General features: G+C 34.5%; 1 protein-coding gene across 4 annotated transcripts in view; it reads left to right on the top strand.

The window, feature by feature from the left end:
- The window catches only part of LOC129771664 (uncharacterized), a 555,494-nt gene that overhangs the window by 460,248 nt on the left and 72,189 nt on the right, over window positions 1-23,057 (top strand). For all 4 annotated transcript variants that reach the window (XR_008742445.1, XM_055775546.1, XM_055775548.1 and 1 more), the window contains one exon: window positions 18,883-19,010. Coding sequence is in view for 3 of the 4 variants with exons in the window: in XM_055775546.1 (XP_055631521.1) it covers window positions 18,897-19,010 (114 nt within the window). In the remaining variant the exon portion in view is untranslated. The remainder of the gene's footprint in view (window positions 1-18,882; window positions 19,011-23,057) is intronic.

Genomic DNA, 23,057 nt, shown 5'->3' with positions numbered 1-23,057 from the left:
TTCAAAAAACTCAAACTTTGACCGCTTTGCGCCACTTTCCCTTAAGTCCGATTGAGCTGAAATTCGGCATAGGGTGTCTTTTCGAGGTGGTGAACATTTGTATTGGGTACCTTTTTGAAATTTTAGGGTCGATTTTTTTTTGTAATTTTTTAATTTTGTAATTTTGTAATTTTGTAATTTTGTAATTTTGTAATTTTGTAATTTTGTAATTTTGTAATTTTGTAATTTTGTAATTTTGTAATTTTGTAATTTTGTAATTTTGTAATTTTGTAATTGTGTAATTTTGTAATTTTGTAATTTTGTAATTTTGTAATTTTGTAATTTTGTAATTTTGTAATTTTGTAATTTTGTAATTTTGTAATTTTGTAATTTTGTAATTTTGTAATTTTGTAATTTTGTAATTTGGTAATTTTGTAATTTTGTAATTTTGTAATTTTGTAATTTTGTAATTTTGTAATTTTGTAATTTTGTAATTTTGTAATTTTGTAATTTTGTAATTTTGTAATTTTGTAATTTTGTAATTTTGTAATTTTGTAATTTTGTAATTTTGTAATTTTGTAATTTTGTAATTTGTAATTTTGTAATTTTGTAATTTTGTAATTTTGTAATTTTGTAATTTTGTAATTTTGTAATTTTGTAATTTTGTAATTTTGTAATTTTGTAATTTTGTAATTTTGTAATTTTGTAATTTTGTAATTTTGTAATTTTGTAATTTTGTAATTTTGTAATTTTGTAATTTTGTAATTTTGTAATTTGTAATTTTGTAATTTTGTAATTTTGTAATTTTGTAATTTTGTAATTTTGTAATTTTGTAATTTTGTAATTTTGTAATTTGTAATTTTGTAATTTTGTAATTTTGTAATTTTGTAATTTTGTAATTTTGTAATTTTGTAATTTTGTAATTTTGTAATTTTGTAATTTTGTAATTTTGTAATTTTGTAATTTGTAATTTTGTAATTTTGTAATTTTGTAATTTTGTAATTTTGTAATTTTGTAATTTTGTAATTTTGTAATTTTGTAATTTTGTAATTTTGTAATTTTGTAATTTTGTAATTTTGTAATTTTGTAATTTTGTAATTTTGTAATTTTGTAATTTTGTAATTTTGTAATTTTGTAATTTTGTAATTTTGTAATTTTGTAATTTTGTAATTTTGTAATTTTGTAATTTTGTAATTTTGTAATTTTGTAATTTTGTAATTTTGTAATTTTGTAATTTTGTAATTTTGTAATTTTGTAATTTTGTAATTTTGTAATTTTGTAATTTTGTAATTTTGTAATTTTGTAATTTTGTAATTTTGTAATTTTGTAATTTTGTAATTTTGTAATTTTGTAATTTTGTAATTTGTAATTTTGTAATTTTGTAATTTTGTAATTTTGTAATTTTGTAATTTTGTAATTTTGTAATTTTGTAATTTTGTAATTTTGTAATTTTGTAATTTTGTAATTTTGTAATTTTGTAATTTTGTAATTTTGTAATTTTGTAATTTTGTAATTTTGTAATTTTGTAATTTTGTAATTTTGTAATTTGTAATTTTGTAATTTTGTAATTTTGTAATTTTGTAATTTTGTAATTTTGTAATTTTGTAATTTTGTAATTTTGTAATTTTGCAATTTTGTAATTTTGTAATTTTGTAATTTTGTAATTTTGTAATTTTGTAATTTTGTAATTTTGTAATTTTGTAATTTTGTAATTTTGTAATTTTGTAATTTTGTAATTTTGCAATTTTGTAATTTTGTAATTTTGTAATTTTGTAATTTTGTAATTTTGTAATTTTGTAATTCTGTAATTTTGCAATTTTGTAATTTTGTAATTTTGTAATTTTGTAATTTTGTAATTTTGTAATTTTGTAATTTTGTAATTTTGTAATTTTGTAATTTTGTAATTTTGTAATTTTGTAATTTTGTAATTTTGTAATTTTGTAATTTTGTAATTTTGTAATTTTGTAATTTTGTAATTTTGTAATTTTGTAATTTTGTAATTTTGTAATTTTGTAATTTTGTAATTTTGTAATTTTGTAATTTTGTAATTTTGTAATTTTGTAATTTTGTAATTTTGTAATTTTGTAATTTTGTAATTTTGTAATTTTGTAATTTTGTAATTTTGTAATTTTGTAATTTTGTAATTTTGTAATTTTGTAATTTTGTAATTTTGTAATTTTGTAATTTTGTAATTTTGTAATTTTGTAATTTTGTAATTTTGTAATTTTGTAATTTTGTAATTTTGTAATTTTGTAATTTTGTAATTTTGTAATTTTGCAATTTTGCAATTTTGTAATTTTGTAATTTTGTAATTTTGTAATTTTGTAATTTTGTAATTTTGTAATTTTGTAATTTGTAATTTTGTAATTTTGTAATTTTGTAATTTTGTAATTTTGTAATTTTGTAATTTTGTAATTTTGTAATTTTGTAATTTTGTAATTTTGTAATTTTGTAATTTTGTAATTTTGTAATTTTGTAATTTTGTAATTTTGTAATTTTGTAATTTTGTAATTTTGTAATTTTGTAATTTTGTAATTTTGTAATTTTGTAATTTTGTAATTTTGTAATTTTGTAATTTTGTAATTTTGTAATTTTGTAATTTTGTAATTTTGTAATTTTGTAATTTTGTAATTTTGTAATTTTGTAATTTTGTAATTTTGTAATTTTGTAATTTTGTAATTTTGTAATTTTGTAATTTTGTAATTGTAATTTGTAATTTTGTAATTTTGTAATTTTGTAATTTTGTAATTTTGTAATTTTGTAATTTTGTAATTTTGTAATTTTGTAATTTTGTAATTTTGTAATTTTGTAATTTTGTAATTTTGTAATTTTGTAATTTTGTAATTTTGTAATTTAATAACGACATGATTAACACTTTTTTCATGAACTGTCAAGTATGGGTGTCAGAAGGTTAGAAGAACCCCTGAATTTAAGTCTAATCGAAGTTTTGTCGTAACGATGCCTATCTAAGCTTCAAATAATCGCTACTAATCCCGAACTCAGTTTATGTAGAGGAATGTTGGATCTAACGCCCCAAATGGATAAAATTATTTATTCAACGAAAAATATTATAAATTCGCTAGGATTTTTCAACTTCGCTAGCTATAATCAGAGCTCTTATCTGAGCACTGTTTTTTTAAATGTGCATCAATTTTCAACTACTGATTAAGTCAGTCAACGGACATGACTCCTGGTAGGCATTCTGGACCACTTCGTCCCACAGACACAGACAAACGAGATGGACCACCGAACCGCGTTGCACGGTGTTTAATATTCACTCTCGGGTCCATTTATTTGAGTCCTACAGTCCTTGTTGCACAGATAATTGCACGGCACACTGGGATCCTGCCTCTCGTTCCTCTCTGGACACCTCTATCGGGTGCTGTTGTCCAGTGGATGGACAATTAGGTTGGCGTTATCCTAATTAGTTTGATTTCAATTTCGAGGCTGCTTGAAACTCTCCGCTCGGGCGAGCACTGGCGTGGGATTGATGAATGGTTTCTGATTTCCATCACGCAGATGTGCAAAAGGCCGAACTAATTGAACAGAGAGGAGGACTGGTTGGCTGCGGAATCGTCAATATGATACGCGTTCGTCTATCCCGGTAAATAGATAACCGGCTTGGGGATGAAGCACTTAAACATTTAGATTTTCGAGTAAGTTACTGAACAATGATATCTGAGTGACTCATTCAGTATGCGCAGAAAACTGAATCTCCGGTCGTACTGGAAAAAGATCACCGACAGTGCCGAGGGGGAGCCATAATAACATTCCACGTTAAACATTGTCTCGTGCTGTTTACTCCTTGCACTCGCAGCTTGTTGGGAGCGATCACCAACAAGGGTACCGGTGGATTGACAGCGAGCAGAAATGTGTGGGAGTAATTTGTGGATTCTCACCCGCGAATCAATTTTGAGTTGTACAGAGAACAGAAGCAATCCACGAGTACTGAACGAAAAAAAGGAATTGAACGCTTCCTTCAGAATAGACAGAAGCTATGTGAACCTGATGGATATCAATTCGATCTGATTTTATTCATCTCATTTTTTTTTTGGTTCTACGTTTCGGATCCGGACAGTTGTATAAATCCAATATGGCATTATGTCATCTATTTTTTTCTTCATTCATTGAAATGTTTTTTTTTTATAAAACTGGCGATACTGGTTTGATACATGGAATGGAATTTTTCAAATTTTTCAAAGTCTTGCGTTTGAATCAATTAAATATACTGGGAGCTAGAATACAAGTTGAGTGCAGTGTTGTCACATTTTAATCTGTACCAGAAGGGGTAAAAATCTTTCTCATCTATTCTTTTTCTTCGAAAAATCTGTACCACAAATCTGTACTATCGAAAATATTGATTATAGAGAAAAATCTGTTTTTTAGCATGAAGAAATAATATATACTACAAAACTTTATATGAACTTAATAACTTTTTATCTACATTTACTTAATAAACATACTACATTGATTGTAAATATACATTAACACTCGGAAGCCTCGAATCACTCGAGATGCTGCTTAACCATAGTCTTTCTAAATTTAGATTGCATACTATCATACATTAAAATTATCCAGCTGTCGTACTTTCCTATTGAACGTTACCACTCGGACCTATCCTCATTTTATTATTTAATTCCTTCTTTTCTCGTACATTTTTATCGTCTATATGTTCTGTTTACACGTCTATTCTTTTGTTCTTTTTTCTCTCTCATTCTAATATCTCAACATATTTACATGTCTACAGTATTTAGTTTGTTTGGATAGGATGACGTGGGGAGAGACGATCATAAAACATGTCGGGCCATGGGTTTGACTCCCACATGACAATGTGTCAATGTCGAGAGAATAACGATCGTTCAAACATCACTATCCCCTGCGGAAAAGAGGAGGCATGCTATATTAAAGTTATGTTGTACAATATATGAGAGTCTTATAATTCAAAGTTCACGAGCATTTCCCTTCATTGGAGCGCGGATGCGGTGTCTCGAAATTTGGAACCACTTGTTATCTGTACTTGTGATTGTACGGTGTCCTTTTTGATGATTATCGGTATCAGTAAGTAATTGTAATTTGTTGCTATTCGCTCTTTAATATCCAAGTGTATCCAAGACCGTTATATCCTCTGTGAAACGAGGATTCTGGTCTTTTCATATATACTTCACACAGTCCAAATGTTTATGATGTAATCCAGGCTGTAAGATGGAAACAGAATGCCGCGTTGTGCGTTGCTTCTCATCAGCTTTCATTGCTTGCGTTTTGTACTAAAACATTCGCCCGACGCAGTCTGTTGATTTGCAGTCACAATCTAGCATTCGCGTCACCACTTTTCATGTAAACAAAAACAAAATAAAATTCGTATGAAAATCTTGTTCTTGTTGTGTCCACGGATCAGTTGAATGTTTTTAAAAACAACACATTGACATATCCGCGCTGACAGCATTGAGCTTCGTTTACTAGTATAGGGGAGCGTGAAAGAATAGCTGATTTTCAGTCGGAATGAACACGTTTTCAAAATTAAAAGTATGAATGAAAATTAGCTTTTCCATATCAAACTAGTATTCTAAATGAAATGAAATGAAATGAAAAACATTTTTGTTTGCAGGTGATGAAAAAGTCTTATACGAAAATTGTTTATGAAGATTGAATTTTCATTCAAATTTTAGAATTTAAAAACCGGATTCGTGTCTTCTAATCTGATAGAGATTACGCTAACGAGTTTGGGACCCAAATTATAATTTGAAGTTAATTTGATTAATTTGAAGTTACCACCAGACGTCGACACGAATTCGGCGCAAGCAGTTTAGAACAAATGTTAGCGTTTATTACAACGATGCTAATGACGCAACGCATTATTGTGTTCGACTAAATGGAAACACACATATTTAAAAAGAAGTGTCAAAGCACAATTGTCGCAACGCGACGCATAGCGCGGCATTCTGGCCCCACCTGTACATTTCTGGTTCGGATTGGTCGTTATTCTCGTATACATTACATTAACATATGTTCGAACTTATTGCCATGTTTGAGGCCTTTCGTTATTCTCCTATGAATAACATCTTTCGCGATGTTTGAATATTAGCATCTTTGATATCGCGGCTTTCCATTGTTCACAACACTATACGCCGGACGCGACAGGACACAACACTTGTTGTTCTAACAAACGTAAAAAGGATGTTGAACTCACCTTTTTAGTCGACCGGTTTTGGGCTCGATCATGCCCATCTACGGGACGATGTCCGACGGGACCTTAGTTCTTACGTTAGGACAAACCCAAAAAAAGGAGTTTCCATTGTTCATTGATGGATATTTTGATCATAATTGAATGGTGTTATCCATCATATGAGAGTCATAAAGAATGGGTTTGCATACTTCGCTGACTGGAAATCAATTTCAGCAATCAGTATAAGCAATCACTCTAAGCAATATTATTTAATAATAAATATATTATTATTATTTAATATACTTTTTTATAATTTCTGATCTTTCCAAATTAATAAAACTAGAAGATGTTTCATATTTCTGACATTAAACTGGGAACGTTTTGTTTCTAAAAGTTCTTTTGTGAAAATTATCGAACACTCAAAATCCACTGTGATTTTGATTCAAAAATGATTTGATTCGGACCACCCTAAAATCTAAATGGTCATTCTAATGACAAAAATAGATAAATACGGGTCTAATATTTTGAGGTAAAGAGCAAAATTACAACTTTTCACGAAAATCTGAGAGCCAGTTTATCGGTTTGGCATGGACTGGCTGTATTGTTATGACAAAATAAATGTATTACGTATTTGGCAACTTCAAGTTCGTGTTTATCGTGTCCGGTGAGTTGTGGCGGTTATCATGTTGTTTTCCTAGATACAAATCGACTTTTAATCATAGCTTTGTATCGAACTCGTTTCGACATTCGAGAAAATTTGAGTTGGATGATTTTTTTTCACTGTCCTTAAGGGGGGACCCCGGTCTGGAAAATCGAAAAAATCGAATTTTCTTTTTTTGCATTTTTGGGAAGCTTATGCCCTCAGAAATGTTGTCCTAAAAGGATTTTTCGATATTTGATTTCGTTGGAAAATTACAGCCAAAAGTATGAGGTGACCTCAAGAAAAGTAGCAGTAGCCGTTTTGCTAGCTTTTTGGTTGCTCTCATACTCTCTCGAACACATACATACATACGCACACATACACAAACATACACACACATACAAATACACACATACACATACACATGCAGACTTATACACATACACATACACATACAGAAACACACATACACAGTTATAAATAATGGAGGATGTAGAAGGGTGAAGTATCAGCTGTTTTGCCGATTAGTGAAAGATGGTAATTTTAGTTTTTTCTGTACATACATATATTTATTTTGTTGGAATTGTATTTGTATTTGTGTAGGGAGCTTTCTAAATTGGTGTTGGTTATGCTGTTTGTTGTTGTTCAGTTGTTCACTCGCTTGTGTTTGACAGGTATAAAAATAGACAGTTTTACAAATTTTGCCTAAACATGAGTCCGAAAAGTGTGTATCGCGATACGAAAGGCTCAAGAATTGCGAGACCACACCGTGTATCCTTAAAGCGAAAAAATTATCCAATAAACAGATATGGAGGAAGAATCGAGAATACAAGTCGATCGGCGAAGAAGCTAAAAGCACCAAAGTTGTCTGACATTGCTGTGAATGATTCTTTCGGGTATCGCATAATCAATTTTTTGACAGTTTTTTCTGTCGTTTCGAAAGTTACGAAATGTAAAAAATGTGATGGAAATGTAACATTTTCCGAGGAAAGTTGCCGCGGAATTGGATTTAAACTGGTGATCAACTGTCCGTCTTGTAAACCAACATATGTTTTTTCGAGTCCTTTAATCCGTGGAAAAGCATATGAAATCAACCGCCGAATCACCTTCGTATTTAAGTTACTGGGACTTGGCTATGCTGCGCTGGAAAAGTTTTGTGGACTAATGGATCTCCCAAAGCAAGTCGCGGAGAGCACGTACGACAATATCAGTTCCTACATTTTCAAAGCAGCAGAAGTTATCGGTGAAAGTTCTATGGAAAATGCAGTCGCTGATGAAACAAAAATGAGTGGAGGAAGCAGAGACATCACGGTTTCTGGAGACGGCACTTGGAAGAAACGTGGGTATTCTTCACTATTTGGAGTGTCGTCCTTGATTGGGTATAACAGTGGAAAAGTGGTTGATATAAATGTAAAATCATCGTACTGTAAAGAATGCGAGACCTGGAAGAAATTGATGGGAAACCCGGAATACGATTCGTGGTTAGAAGATCACGCGAACCACTGCAGCAACAACCACGAGGGATCAGCTGGAAGAATGGAAGTTGACGCGATTCGGGAGATGTTTCTGCGCTCCGAGGAAAAGTACTCCGTTCGATATACTAATTACGTTGGTGATGGTGACAGCAAGACTTACAAGGGAATTGTCGACAGCAATCCGTATAAAGGCGTCAACATTGTAAAGAAGGAATGCATAGGACATGTACAGAAGCGAATGGGAACTCGACTGCGAAGTGTTAAAAAGAACAACAAAGGCCTGGGAGGAAGAGGAAAGCTGACCGATAAACTAATCAATGAATTGACAGTTTACTACGGTCTAGCAATTCGACGCAATTCTGACAGTAAAGAGGAGATGAAGAAGGCGATTTGGGCGACATTTCTTCACAAAGTTTCGAACAACAGGCATCCACAACATGACTTATGTGATAGTGCCTGGTGCTCATATCTGAAAGCAAACGAATTGAACACATTGAAGGATTATGATCACCACGAACCTTTGCCGAAAGATGTGCAGGACGCAATTCGACCAGTCTATGAGGACCTTTCGGCAGACAATTTATTGCAACGATGCGAAGGGGGGTTTACGCAGAACAATAATGAAAGCCTCAATTCAGTTATTTGGTCAATCGCTCCAAAATCCAAGCATAGTGGCAAACACACTGTTGACTTCGCTAGTTATACAGCAGTTAGTTTGTTTAACGATGGCTATATTTCTGTTTTGAAAATGATGAAATTAATGGGAATGCTGATTGGACCGAGCTGCCATGCGTTATATTTGCAACTGAACAAAAAAAGAATTTCCAAGGCAGAAGTGAAGAAATACGAGAGCAGTAAGATTGCTCGACAAATGATTGCTGCGGCCAGAAAAAGTGCTGCGGACAGCTTCCTGGAGGCCGAAGGCGAAGTGTATGGAGCCGGAATAGCTAACTAAAAGTTGATCATTTCTAAAAGTGTATTATTTTGTGTTACAAATACATTAATATTCCTCAAACATATGTTTTCCGTTTCTGATCCGCCATTTTTCATTCGCCATTTTGCATCCGCCATTTTGTTTTTTTTTCATAAATTTGTAACGGACAGGTATTCAGCTACTTAAAGAAAAAAAGAAACTCATTTCAATATAATCTACTTCATTTATTGCAACGCATTGCTGACCGAAAACTTGAAAAAAACTTTAAACGCGTTTTTCTCGAAACCATGTTTTTTCAACTGGTGGTATCGATATCTCAGGATCTACTCGACCGATTTGGCTGAAATTGGCATCTAAAAATGTAGAAATGAATTATCTAAAGTGTTACATAGCCGTTTTTTGATATTTCATTTTTTCGATTTTTTATGAATTTTTAAACAGCGATTTTTTATGAAAAATGACGTATTTTTAACAAAAATGGCCGCCATTTTGGAAATTTTTCGAATTTTAAAAAACCTCTATGTAACACTTTAGGTATTGTCCTAAGGATTCAAAATATTCATTGGAATTCGTTCTACGACCCCCCGTTTCTTCAGAACCGATACCACCAGTAAGGTATCTTTTTCAGACAACATCTACGCATCCAGCTCTAAACAGCGTAATAATCATTATTCGTGCACTCAAAAAATGGAAAAAACATCTTCAAATATACCTTCAACAATAACCAAAATACCCGAACACTTCACTTTATTCCTAACATCCGAAAAAAAATCACGAAGATTCATCATTTTTCGACCTTCCAGACAGGGGTCCCCCCTTAATGCCGTAGAACATCTGCTTGTAGTCTGTAGAAGATAATATTGTATTATTATATATGATGTAGGGTAAATGATCTTGGTTTGTCCAATTTGGGGTGTTTTTACGCAACTAGTAAATGTAAATCGATTTTTCTTCATGAAAATCACACATAATCGATACGAGTTTGGGTTTGTTGAAAAGCCCCAAGTCTCTAGTTGCTAATACTACCATAAGGTGTTGAAATTATTCAAATTTTTATGTTTTTTTAACGATTTTCCTTAAAAAAGAATTATGATCATGGTTTGACCACCTCTGATCATGGTTTGCCCAAAAAAATGATCATGGTTTGTCCGGTTTTAGAAATCTCCATTTTTGAATGAAAACATTCGAATTCACAATTAGATGTTGCATTTATCATTGCTTGAGTTACTGTCATCATATTGATTCATTCATAATTTAGGCTTTCTTCAGAATATTGCCTTTTCTTGGGCATTTTAGAAGTGTTCACCTCAACACAATCAACACCAAGGAAGGAAAACAAGGGAGCATGATGTGATTTACGATTAATCGCAAACTGCACAGATCGCAATCTGTGCAAACTGCGACTAACTATTAATCCTCACCCATCATAACCAAATGATTTTCACTTGGTAACTCTGAGTTGACCAAAGCATTGCTAGACTGAAACTAGTTCGAATAATTGAGTTACTCTCCGTCCTCGTTTTGTTTACAACTCCTAACAAGAATATGCTCCATGGGAATGAGTGTCTCTATGACGTACGCTTTACGATTCTCGCTCTCTCGTCCGGGAGTTCAATTTTCCTCTCCGAGCGCGTTTACTTCGATGAAAATATGTGAGGAAAAAATGCGCTACAGCAGATAGGACGACATTAATGTTTAATGTTCCACAGAGGATTTCTCAGATGGTGTTTAAATTAATCTACAAGAGACTACAAACAATAATCCCCCTCAAATCACTAATTTTATGAGTTAATGTAAATGCGTTATTGGCCAAGGCTATTACGACATCGAACACGTGGTCTTGCGAGATATATTTTTCCACCAGCCTAAATACAGACCTCTTTTTTCGGGCCCGAGTAAACTGGTGGCTAGAAAAGACCTTGATTACCTTGAATTAATCAAAAAACATAAATTAGCGCAAATATGTCAAAATGTGTTTTTTTGTGTAAGCACGTAAATATTTGCTCATAACATTTTTGGAAGTTTGTGGGGGGGAATACTCATACAACTCAAATGGATAATGATTCTCTGCTATCACAAAGCTGAGAAATTTTTTGACGTTTTGTTTTACTATTGATTCATTCAAAAAAAAAAGCTTTATTTTTAAATGTTTTCTTATCCTGAGACTGGCTCACCATATTGCACTGCTACTAAAACCGTAGGCTAACTTCAAGGATATTTTTTATTCATTTTCGGCGAATAATCAATAGAGTGCCGTGTTATGAAACATCGGAATAATAGCGAAAACAATATTACGATCATAAGGTGTTGGACAGGTTATTCCAGACGATATTGGAATATATTCCATCTGATCATCTTTAGAAACGTTAATGACCTTCAAAGGATAAAATTATCTTGGGCACATTGAATTGATGTTCATGACTTCCAGTTTATCAGCTCTGATAATAATTGTGTGGTCCTCACAAAGCATATATTCCAATGCCGTCAGTTCACTGAAATTCTTCGCATACCGTTTGATGATAAGGTAGGATGTTGATAATCATTTGCTGCGATACCTATTGTTCCAACAGTATTCATTCGACAAAATGAAGACTTAATACCTGAAATTAAACAGATTTAACCATGCCAAATCTGCGGTCAAAGCAATATGTACACTTGAGAGATGCAACAAGTTTGAAGGGATATAAAAAAACATTAGTCGTTCGATAAATCTACTGCCAGATATGTCGGAAGTCCACGATATATGAATAAAATACGTCCATACTAATTCATTACATTTATTCGCAACGAAGAACGTAACCACACAGAATTGAATTAATCAAATATGTGATCCGTTTTATCTACAAAATAAAAAAGGGTCTGAAATGCAATCGAATCCGAAAGGTGTTTCGTGAAGTCACTAATTGAATTACTATTAGAAAAATTATTTGGAGAGAACTGTGAATGTTCAGAATTATTGGTATTTAAAAAACGATTTTGGGCGGGATGAGATTCGCCCAAATCTGCTGGTAATAAAATTAATCAATTGCATCCATTACCCGTCTGCTGTTCATCGGGCGGGAGACGACAGCAAAATAAAATCGACATGAGACTGAGTCAGCCACTCACTGCGGACAATGCAATAGAGAATTAAAAATCCCTCGACGAGTGTCGTAAGATTTCAGTTGATCGTCTCTTGTTACACTTTCCGATCAAGAACTCATCATCTGCTCTATGGAATGGGATTAACCATTTGTGGCTTGCACTCACGATAAAACTTGAGTAGTAGAAGTAATGCTTCGAGAGTGCAAGCAGTGGGGATTCAGCTTTCATATTGCTTTTTTGAGATCTTGGTAGCTCACCGTTCCAAGTTTTCTCTCTGTGTACATATGAAGAATAAAAGAGCATCGCCTGCTGGGGGTGATTTAAAAATATCCGACTAGAGGGATATACTTATTCATTGATCGTTGAATGTGATTTTTTACCATCCCTGATCAACACAGTAAAACCATACTTCTGCTATGCGCGAAGCACACAAACATAAACAAACTGCAGCGCTCCAAGCGGTTGCCATAGAAATCATGTGGACAAAACAACATTATTGAATTGGACAACTCATGATCAGAATTGTGTTCATCAAAATGCGTTAATTTAATTGTTTAGCTATGTAAATCCGATACAAATGGTGAGCAAGCATGATGTTTACAATATTTATAAATGTTGTAATCCAGAAAAGGTCTGAATACGTGCCAAATAATCATCTGGTGATCGATTAAAAGTTAGCTCGAATGAGGGGCGCATTGACACAAATAGAAGGTGTATTTTAATAATCCTTTAAAACATGTGATTTCGTAAAAATATACTATCAAACTACTATAAATCATGTAAAAGGCAATTTCATTTACATGTTTCGAAACATTCGAAGGCCTTATTTGACACAGGAGCGCTGAATTAGAGCATTCAAAAAAGTGGGCAAACCATGATCATATTTTCGACTGGACAAACCAAGATCATTTACCCTAAATGGTTTTAGAGACATTTCCTCCGTTTTCAAATTTCTGAAATTTTGTCTTTTCCAACGGGATATCGCTGCTCGTTGTGTGATACATTTCAACCTTTTTTTACTAATGTTAATAAATTTTTACTAATGTCAATTTTAGAAAAATTTAAGTGTTTCCGAGTTTTTGTGCGATCTCCATTGGGTCCTTTATAAACTGTTCCTTGATTTTTTTAAGTCATAATATTATATTTTTTTTTTGAATTCTCAATAATTCGTTAACTGTTTTAGTTTGTTTTCTCAATTGATTATTACTCAAGTTGGCCAATGGACTTAGAATTTTCCATTTGGCAGTACATTTTTCTGATTCAATTAAAATGTTTGAATCGAATTTAGCATCACGATATTTGGAAGAAGCTTCACTGCTATTTTATGCGATATTGAAATTATTGATGAAATGAGAAATGAAAATTTATTTCAGTTTGTTGTGTGAGTTTTTTTTTCCATATGGATTTTCAAACTTCCTATTAATAGTTCGTTGGATGCGACATTCATTATAACGCCTAAGCATCTCAAAGACTCGTATCCTAAGAGGCCATCGAAAAATTCATGAAATTCTAATAGAAGGGATTCCTGTTTAGGAAGTGATCCAAAATTGAAGAAAATGTCCAGTTCTGTAAATTTATCTATACTATGAGCATATTAGAGTGTATATGTCCTGGCGAAATATTATTTTTTTTGCACCTGTGTACACAAGAAATTTTAGATTTCCGAACAGTGTTTTAATTTCTATACAAGGGAAAAAGTCATTTTATAAGTTCTGTAGTCTGAATTCCTCGGAAAAAAAATAACTCAACTCTTCCTTCTGGCTTCCTTTTCTATTGGGATCAGAAAAAAATATGTTGGTGATTGTTTTCATCTTGTTATACTACTTGAAGATCTTGTTTTGAATGTAATTTGATCGAAAATAATATATAGAGTACTGTGCATACTTTGTGTTGTTGACTCTGCTTATATATGATCCATTATTGAAATTTTGTTCCTGGTAATAATCTTCCCTCAGTTTATCATGATTAGCAGTAAAATTCTGCGGATTATGTCTACGAAAATTGTTGCTATTTTGATAATTATTATTACCTCTGAATTGAAAATTTGGTCGATAATTTGAAAAACCTTATGTTTCGTCTAAATTGCGGTTTGAAATTTTGGAATTGATTCGTAGGCATAGGTGGTGATCTAAATGCTAACTAACCATGTAGAGTCGATAATTACTTATTTTTGCAATTGAACTAGATTCAGCAAATTTGAAAATCACTGCTGACTCAATATCACATACAAATTTGATTTTTTGAATTTTCAATAATAATTTATCAGTAAAATCAAATAAGCATTCGTCTTGATTTTTGATAGAACTCGACAATTCTGTTAACATAATGTGAATGCGAACATAATCTAACTTTACAATGCATGCAATTTGAAATTCTACAGATTCGATTGATTTTTTTAAATGGTTTTTTAACAGCTGGATACTGTTGAAAATAAATGTTTTTGGAAAAACTATCTTTTTAAACGGTTTTATTTAGCTTGCCCTGTAATTTGTTTGTTTGTATGTTTGTAACATGTTTGTCTGTAGCGCTTTACCATATTAATAGAAATTTGAACCCCTTCCTGTTGACCGATTGATCTGAAATTTGGAACACGCCTTTAGTCATTATACAACTGCGTATATAATGATTTTAAAAATCCTAGATGGCGGCCGCTACAAAATGGCGGATTACATATTTTCTCAAAACACCATCGATATGGGTATCAAATAAAAGAACTTAACTAGTAGAACACAGTTATACACGAGGAATGCAAATCCAAAATGGCCGCCACAACAAAATGGCGAAATATATTTTTTCCTAAACCCAATCAATATAGGTATCAAATGAGAGGGCTTGACTAGTAGAACATAGTTAATCAGGAATGCAATTCCAAGATGGCTGCCATCACAAAATGGCGGATTACATATTTTCTCAAAACAAACCCGATCAAAATGAGTATCAAGTGAAAGAGCTTGACCAGTAGATCACAGCTATTTGGGATAATTTAAATCTAAGATGGCCGCTGTAACAAAATAGTCAATTACTTTTTTAAACGGTTTCATTCAACTTGACCTGTTTGTATGTATGTTTGTATGTCTGTAGGGTTGTCCCACATTGATAAAAATTTGACCCCGTTACTTTTGATTTATTGATCTGAAATTTGGAACAAACTTTTATCTCTGCTGTCATCATAATACTGTGCATTCCAATATCTTTAAAAATCCAATTTGGCCGCCGGTAAAAAATGGCTGGATGGCTTGACTTGGAGGACACACCACATTATGATCAACATAAATTCAAAAAGGTGTATGTACTTTTTTGTAATCCCCTCAATATCGGTATTGAATGAAATGATTTGACTAATAGAATGCAGTACATCAACAAAATATTCCGAAGAAAATTAGGCAAGAAAAAATATTTAAAAAAAAGTTGAATGGTTTTATTGTATAGAAGTATGCTAATCATACAGATAATGTATTAAAAACTAGAAAATAAAAAAAGTGAAAAAAATCTTTTTAAGTCAAACGGTTTAATGTACTAAAATCAGTCAATAGTTATCACATCTCTTCCTTCAATAATCTAGGGTAATGATGAGACTAAAATAAAATCGTGGGGCACAACGGATTCCCATTATCCACAGTTAGTTGTTTCATCATATGCCCACGATTTTATTTTAGTCTCATCATTGCCCTAGATGAATGAAGGAAGAGATGTGATAACTATTAACTGCTACTTGCCTAATTATTTTCTAGCTTTTGGTACATTAAATCGTTTAACTTAAAATTTTTTTTTTATTTATTCATTTATTAATTGGAGTTCAATTCAAATTAATTCATATTTAAATTAATAAATTTCAGAATAAATTCAAATTATTCACATTACAATGCTCAAGACCAAAAGTAAATTTTCAAATTTTCAATAAATTATTGATCAAACTAAATCATACGTGGAATTCTGCTCTGTCTCTTTTTTGAATGTAATCGGATAGCTTCAAATTATTTTCATCAAATTTCATTATTGTTTTGTTGATGAGATCCATTATTGAAATTTTGTTTCTGGTTATAATTTTCCTTCAGATTATCATGATTAGCAGTAAAATTCTGCGGATTATGCCTACGAAAACTTCATTATTTCCAGAAACTGATTGGAGTACCGGTAAGTTTCTTGGTTTTTTTTTCAAAAATTAATGCTTTATTCTACAAAAATGGTTTCAAATTTAATATTCAAAGTATTACTCATCGCTAGTCACAACTTTTTCCCATCTTTCTGGTAATTCACGGATCCCTTTGCGAAAATATTCGGCCGGTAACTTGGCTAACCACGAATCGATCCAATTTTTGACTTCAGCAAAATCGGAGAAGTGGTTGCCAGGCCATGAATACGGCGGGTGGGATAGAACCTCCTATTTCAGCGTTTCCAAGGATGTCTCGACAGGTTTCGCGACATGCGGCCGAGGATTATCGTGCCGCAAAATAATTTTAGCGCGTCTTTGCTCGTATTGTGTCCGTTTTCCCTTCAGTGCAAGGCTCAAACACATCAATTGTCATCGGTAGAGGTCTCCCGTAATGGTTTCATTCAGTTCATAGTGCACCACACCCAGCAAGTCCCACCAAATAGACAGCACAACCTTCTGGCCGTGAATATTCCGCGCGGCCATTGATGCATGGTTGATGCTTTTCATCGCAAGTAACGATTAGATTCAAAAAACGCTTTCTTTTATTCCGTTGGAGCAGATGTTCGCTCGTGAAAAAGGGCGTTCGACGTCTCGTGGCTTCAATTCAGTACCCAATATTCTATCGTTCGGATTATTCCCATTGCTTTTAAACGATCGGATATGGTTTATTGAGCTATTCTAAGTGTATCTGCAAGTTCTTGTTGCGTTTGTGACGGATCTTGATCAAGTAAAGCCTCCAATTGTTCATCTTCAAACTTTTTTGGCGGTCCGGAACGTTCTTCGTCTTCCAAGTCAAATTTACCACTTTTAAACCGTTCAAATCATGTTTGACACGTTCGCTCAGATGAAGCATGGTCACCATAAGCTTCCACCAAAATGCGATGACTTTCCGCAGCTTTTTTCTTGATATTGAAGGAACGAAGTAACACTCCCCGCAAAAACACTCTCGTTGGTACAAAATTTGACATATTCGAAGTGGTAAAAAACTATGTTGTTTACGCTTCAACTTTTTGACATATACTGAAGAAGACGCGCAATAACAGTAGCTTTCCAACGAATGTCTGGAAATTTGATTCACTGGAATAATAATCAAGTTACGCCATCTGTTGTGAAACCGAAGAAACTTACTGGTACACCTAATTTTTCTCTTAAATGATAACAAAAAACAGAAGGAACACTTTTACGTCTAAAATGGCAAGTGTGTGCTACTTATAGATACGACAAAACATGTGACATGTACGCGATTAAAATTCGGCTAATGCTAATGAGCCTAAATAAACAAAAGGGATGGAAAAAAGTCACAGGAGGGTTGTGTCCGAAACAAGACCGCATAGTTGAGGTAGGATTCCGTTAGCCATTGGTGGCCCTGAAACGGGCCGTTTAGTTTGGTTGTTGGGTATTGTTTGTTAACTCCATCAGTATTTAAAACCGAGTTATGATGACAGAAGGATGGTTATAAGTCGTTGGAAGGTGCGTACCACGATATAATATGCAGAAGTGGAATGTGATATGATGAAAACCGCTCTCTGTGACCCTAGACGAGATGCCTCCTGTGTTCTGTATGGATGAAGTAAAGAAAAAAAAACTCACGAATGTAATATAAGATAATTATCAATACCGAACACAATTATCAATTTTTCTCACCAGTAAAAACATATTACTTTATTACAGAGAAAACATACTTGAACTCGAAAAGGTAATTTTCTTTTGTAATTTTTACTTTCTGAGTGTTTATTCAACCCAATGCGAATTTTAATTGGACTAACAGCAACTAATACGACATGTAGAGCATATGGGAAATCACTTTTTCGAATATTTCTTCACTGTTCAAATTTTTTCTCGCTGTGAAACTTTCCTCGGGTGAAAATGAACACAGCAAAACAGGTAGCTTAAACCGGATGACCGTTCTCGAGCCGGGACACAAGTTCATTTTTATTTATGAAAATTTAAATAAATCGTTTCATATTTCAAGTCATTTTCAACACATCAGGAAATAACTGACCAATAATTGTAAGTACATGAGCAACCGCTTGTGTCATCAATTTCGACCAATCGGTAGTGGGTATTTCCGTTAGGATAGGGGTTGAGATTTTTCAATTGTTCGATAGTTAGTTTCATGACATATATCATTTAATCCAATGTATAAATTGTTATGGAGTGCCGAAATCGTTAGACGCAAAAATCTCATTAATCCATTATAAAATGATTGAGCAATAAGCGTTTGAAATTGGACAATTTTTACGATGTGCTCGATTTTCGATTCGCAATTTGTACCCCAATATGTAGCCGAAAGACGTAATCCTACGTCAAAAAACAGTTAAAAAAATATATATTATAAAGCTAATCTATATCTATCACCATATTGAAAAAAAAAGTGTCAACACACGAACTTGTTTTAATGTTGCCAATTATGCCACTTATTACTGACTCATTTTCACATCTATCTCATTTCAGAATGAATCCATCAGATGGCGAAAGTTAGCCATCTTCCAATGAGACGCTATCCGACGGAACAGTCAACCACTGCGACGACGAATGTAGACGCCATCAATTTCTACCCACCAGCGAATGCTAGTCAGCGGGTGAGTATCTTACCGGAATTTTTAAACCGGAACCAAAAAAAGCAACCTTCTCTTTCCCTGTTTCGGTTTCCTGAACACACGAAAAAGAGACAACACGAACAGAATCATTATTTTCCGCTAGCTAAATTTGCAAATCGTTCGTGTGAAGAAGGTTAAAATATTCAAATATACATATATTTTTGTTGATAAAATCCTCCCCTGCTTCGGAGCAGCTTTGTGACAGGAGTTTGAAGGCGTTCAAGTTCAGCTGGTCGGATGCCACTTTTACGGTTCACTGCAGACGGAAAGTCTTCTGTGCTTCTCTCTGCACGCTTGTCTGATTCTTACGACTGCTCCGGGGAGGGATCTTCTCCATTATCCACATTAATTAGAAGGGTCAGTTCGATCTTTTTTTTTCTACCGAAAAAAAGAAAACTCTCGGCAACTCGGAAGAAAATATCTTTGTTTTATGGAAATAGATTCAAAGTGAATTTCCATCGCACGAATGTCCGAAATCCAGGGGGAAAGGAAACAAAATTAAGTCAACATGCTTGAAGTGGATGGAACTTGGGCGCAGCTCATGCCATACGTGTTGTTTCGACGGTTTTATATTAGTTCTACCGGGAACCAATCTGTTTTTCTTCCACATAATGGCTACACGTCAGCAGCGAAACGAAAATAAATCACTAATAGAAAGAAGGAGAGGAGCGAGCAAAAAAAAACCGCCAGCAGAAATGGCGGCGAAGGCCATACGTTTACCGACCGGGGAGATTCCCATCCATTTCAGATGCTTGTCTGCCACCGGATGCTGGCGGATGGTGGCGGCAGCTCATCGACGGACCAATAAGACGAAATACGACAATCAATTCTGCCACTTGCCGCTTTTGGGAGAACAGAATCTGGCGCCGATGCCGTCGATAGATTCGCTCGCAGCTTTTGAAAAATAGCCTCAACAGATTGAGAAAAATACGTGTGGTGTTGGAGAAAAATGGGACTCCTCATTTGTCTCCACCGCATCATACATATGGGGTGGGGGTTTGGTGGGGGGTTAGCGTGTGCGCCACTGGTGTGCACACCCGCTGGAGCCCATTTGTTAGCCTAACCTATGAGCGTAACAAAAAATATAAGAGGTTGTGTTCAAGACAAAACCGCATTGTTGACGTAGAATTACACTGTAGTTCAATTCAAGTCGCTTGTTTATAACTGCGAATATTATTTTATGTGGCAACGTTAACACTTGCTTCACCATAGCATCAGTTCAATGCATCGATGACAGAAAACAAACAACGTTAACTGCTTGGAAAAAGGCTCAATATTTGCCTCAGCAGAGATTCATTACCAATACCATAGCGTAAATATTTCTCTCCTCCTATTTCCCCTTCTTGTTTATATTTATCATTACGACTGCATAATTTGCAACACCAAACAATCGTCAATCATAGCATAAAAATTAGGTGATTGTTGCATCGTTACAGGGCGTTACAGGTCTCACGGGAGCAGATACAAATGGGCCTTCAGCGTAGCGAAGATGCACTATTTCTACGTACGGGTTATGAAGCACGCACGTACTCACACAAATATCCATATATCGATGGCTTGACGCAACTAAATATACACACACTTATCTCCGTTTTCCGCTCTTCTCAACAGAAGCCCTTTCTGTTAAAATTGCCAGTCTAGATTAGCTTAGCTGTCATCCTTTGTGAAGAGAGTTTTCTTACCGTCAAGCGAAACTAAATCACTGACAAAATTCCAGAACAATTATTTTCTTGGTGAGCTGACGATAGCCTAGCTTGATGATTCCCCACACAATTGTGTAGCTCAGAACCTTAATGCAATGGCGTCAGTATGATGCAATGATTGCAATGCCAGAGACATCAGCGAGTGAGTAATTTGGTCGCGTCCACAGCCCAATCCGAAACGAAGTCATGTGATGTCACAAAACAAGGAAGAACAAGCGATAAAGGGCGAACACGAAATTATTGCGACACCGAAAATGTCATGCCAATTTTCTTATAATGTTTAGAATCAAACCAACATTTTAGGGTAGTTTTATACATATATTTACTTCAAAAATAAAAAATAAAGTTACTCGATGGAGCCTTGAGTAGAAAATTGAACGCATTTTCGCTTGATGCCCTCCATCAAAGTCTTTACAGTGTCATCCGGTACCAGTTTCTCAGGTTTTTTCCATTTTCATAACATGTCCTTCTCGTCTTTGACTGTATTCCTGCTCTTCCGAAGTTCCCGCTTCATTATTGCCCAGTACTGCTCCACCGGGCGCAGCTCCGGACAGTTTGGCGGGTTCATGTCCTTTGGAACAATATGGACAGAATTGGCCTCATACCACTTCAGGATACTTTTAGAATAGTGGCATGATGCCAAATCTGGCCAAAATAGCGGAGCTTCGTCGTGCTGCTACAAGAACGGTAAAAGGCGCTTCTCGAGGTACTCAGATTTGTAGATCTCGCCATTTACTGTGCCCTTTGTCACGAAAGGCTCACTCCTCAGTCCGCAAGAGCAGATGGCCTGCCAAACGAGATATTTGGAGGCGAACTTCGACCTTTTCTTCTTCTTGAATTTGTCGTCCACATTGAACTTGCTCTTGCCGGTGAAAAACTCCAACCCCGGAATTTGCTTAAAATCGGCTTTTATATATTTACGTTTCGTCGTCCATCACACAGCAGCCATATTTTGTCAGAATTTTCTCGTAGAGCTACCGTGCCCAAGTTTTAGCCGTCGATTGTTGCCGCTCATCGCGGTTTGGGAAGTTCTGTACCTTGTATGTATGTAGTCCAGCACTCTTGTTTGCATTCTGGACGTAGCTCTGCGACATGCCGATCTTTTTAGCCAAATCACGGCTTGAGACGTAGGGATTTGCTTGAATCATCCGCTTCACCTTTCCCTCCGTCTTTTTGTTCTCCGGTCCCGGTTTTCTTCCAACTCCTTTGCCGTGGTCCAACGTCAACCGCTCCTGGAACCGCTTCAACACTCTGGAGACGGTTAAATGGTGAATGTTCAACATTTTTCCCAACTGCCAGGAAATTTCAGGTGTTTGGAAAGAATTTGTTCTCTCGACTCGCGTTGGTTCACCTCCATTTTCGTTGAATCGAAAAACACGACTTCGAGTTTGACAGCATGTAGACAATACACATCAATGAGAAAGTGTGCAAAATTTGGTTGATTTTTACCCAATGGTAAAAAAGTTATGCCCTGTTGAATGTGTCGCAATAATTTCGTGTTCGCCCTTTATTCATTGCTTTGAATACAGAACGAGGCTGAAAGTTTGCCTTCCTTCCTTGCTTGAGACTTTAAACTTCTTCAGTTCATTCTCCTCTAACCTTCAAAAAGGTCCTTGGAAAACTTTACTTTATCCATCATATTACTCCCCCTCCCCCATTGCCTTGAGAAAGGCATTCGATTCCTCGCCGTCCAGTTCGCCCAGTAAGCATGTTGTTCAGTCGATTTCCTCACGAAGAATGAAAGTTTGCCTCAGCGAGATCCACTGTTTATACTCTAGGCAAATATTCCCCTTCTTTCTTCTTGTTTTCCTTTGTTCACGGAGACTTTACATCTTACGATTTCCCCTTCGTTGTTCGTCGATGAGTTGCTCGTTATTGACAGCTCTGTTCGGAAAAGCACACAAATGGACAACCCAAATGTCCAATGGAATTCATCCAATTTTCATCAATTTAAACCATATACAGACTATGAGATTGTAATGTATGGCATATCAAACAAATCTTAGGGAATTTCTGATGCGTTTGGTATATAAATCGCCAAAATCCGTTCGCGGCAAAAATAGTTATTAACTTTAACTTTATTTCACAAAAACGTGACCTGTTTTTCTGATTTGGCACCCTTAATGAAAGACGTAGTTCTACGTCAAAAAAAGCGCCGAAACGCGGGTAGTTGCTGCGAGCAAGAGAATAGCATGAACATTTTCCACCCACAAGACCATCGCTTGAATATAAATTGCTGAGCCTAATAATGAGAGGAATTTATTTCGCCTTCTGCTCCAAACTTCGCCATACCGCAAAGGGAAGCTGTTGAATGTTTGGTCGTGAT

This window comes from Toxorhynchites rutilus, chromosome 2 (genome assembly GCF_029784135.1).
Source record: "Toxorhynchites rutilus septentrionalis strain SRP chromosome 2, ASM2978413v1, whole genome shotgun sequence".
Classification (NCBI taxonomy): domain Eukaryota; kingdom Metazoa; phylum Arthropoda; class Insecta; order Diptera; family Culicidae; genus Toxorhynchites; species Toxorhynchites rutilus.
This window is presented reverse-complemented; position numbering and strand designations above follow the sequence as displayed.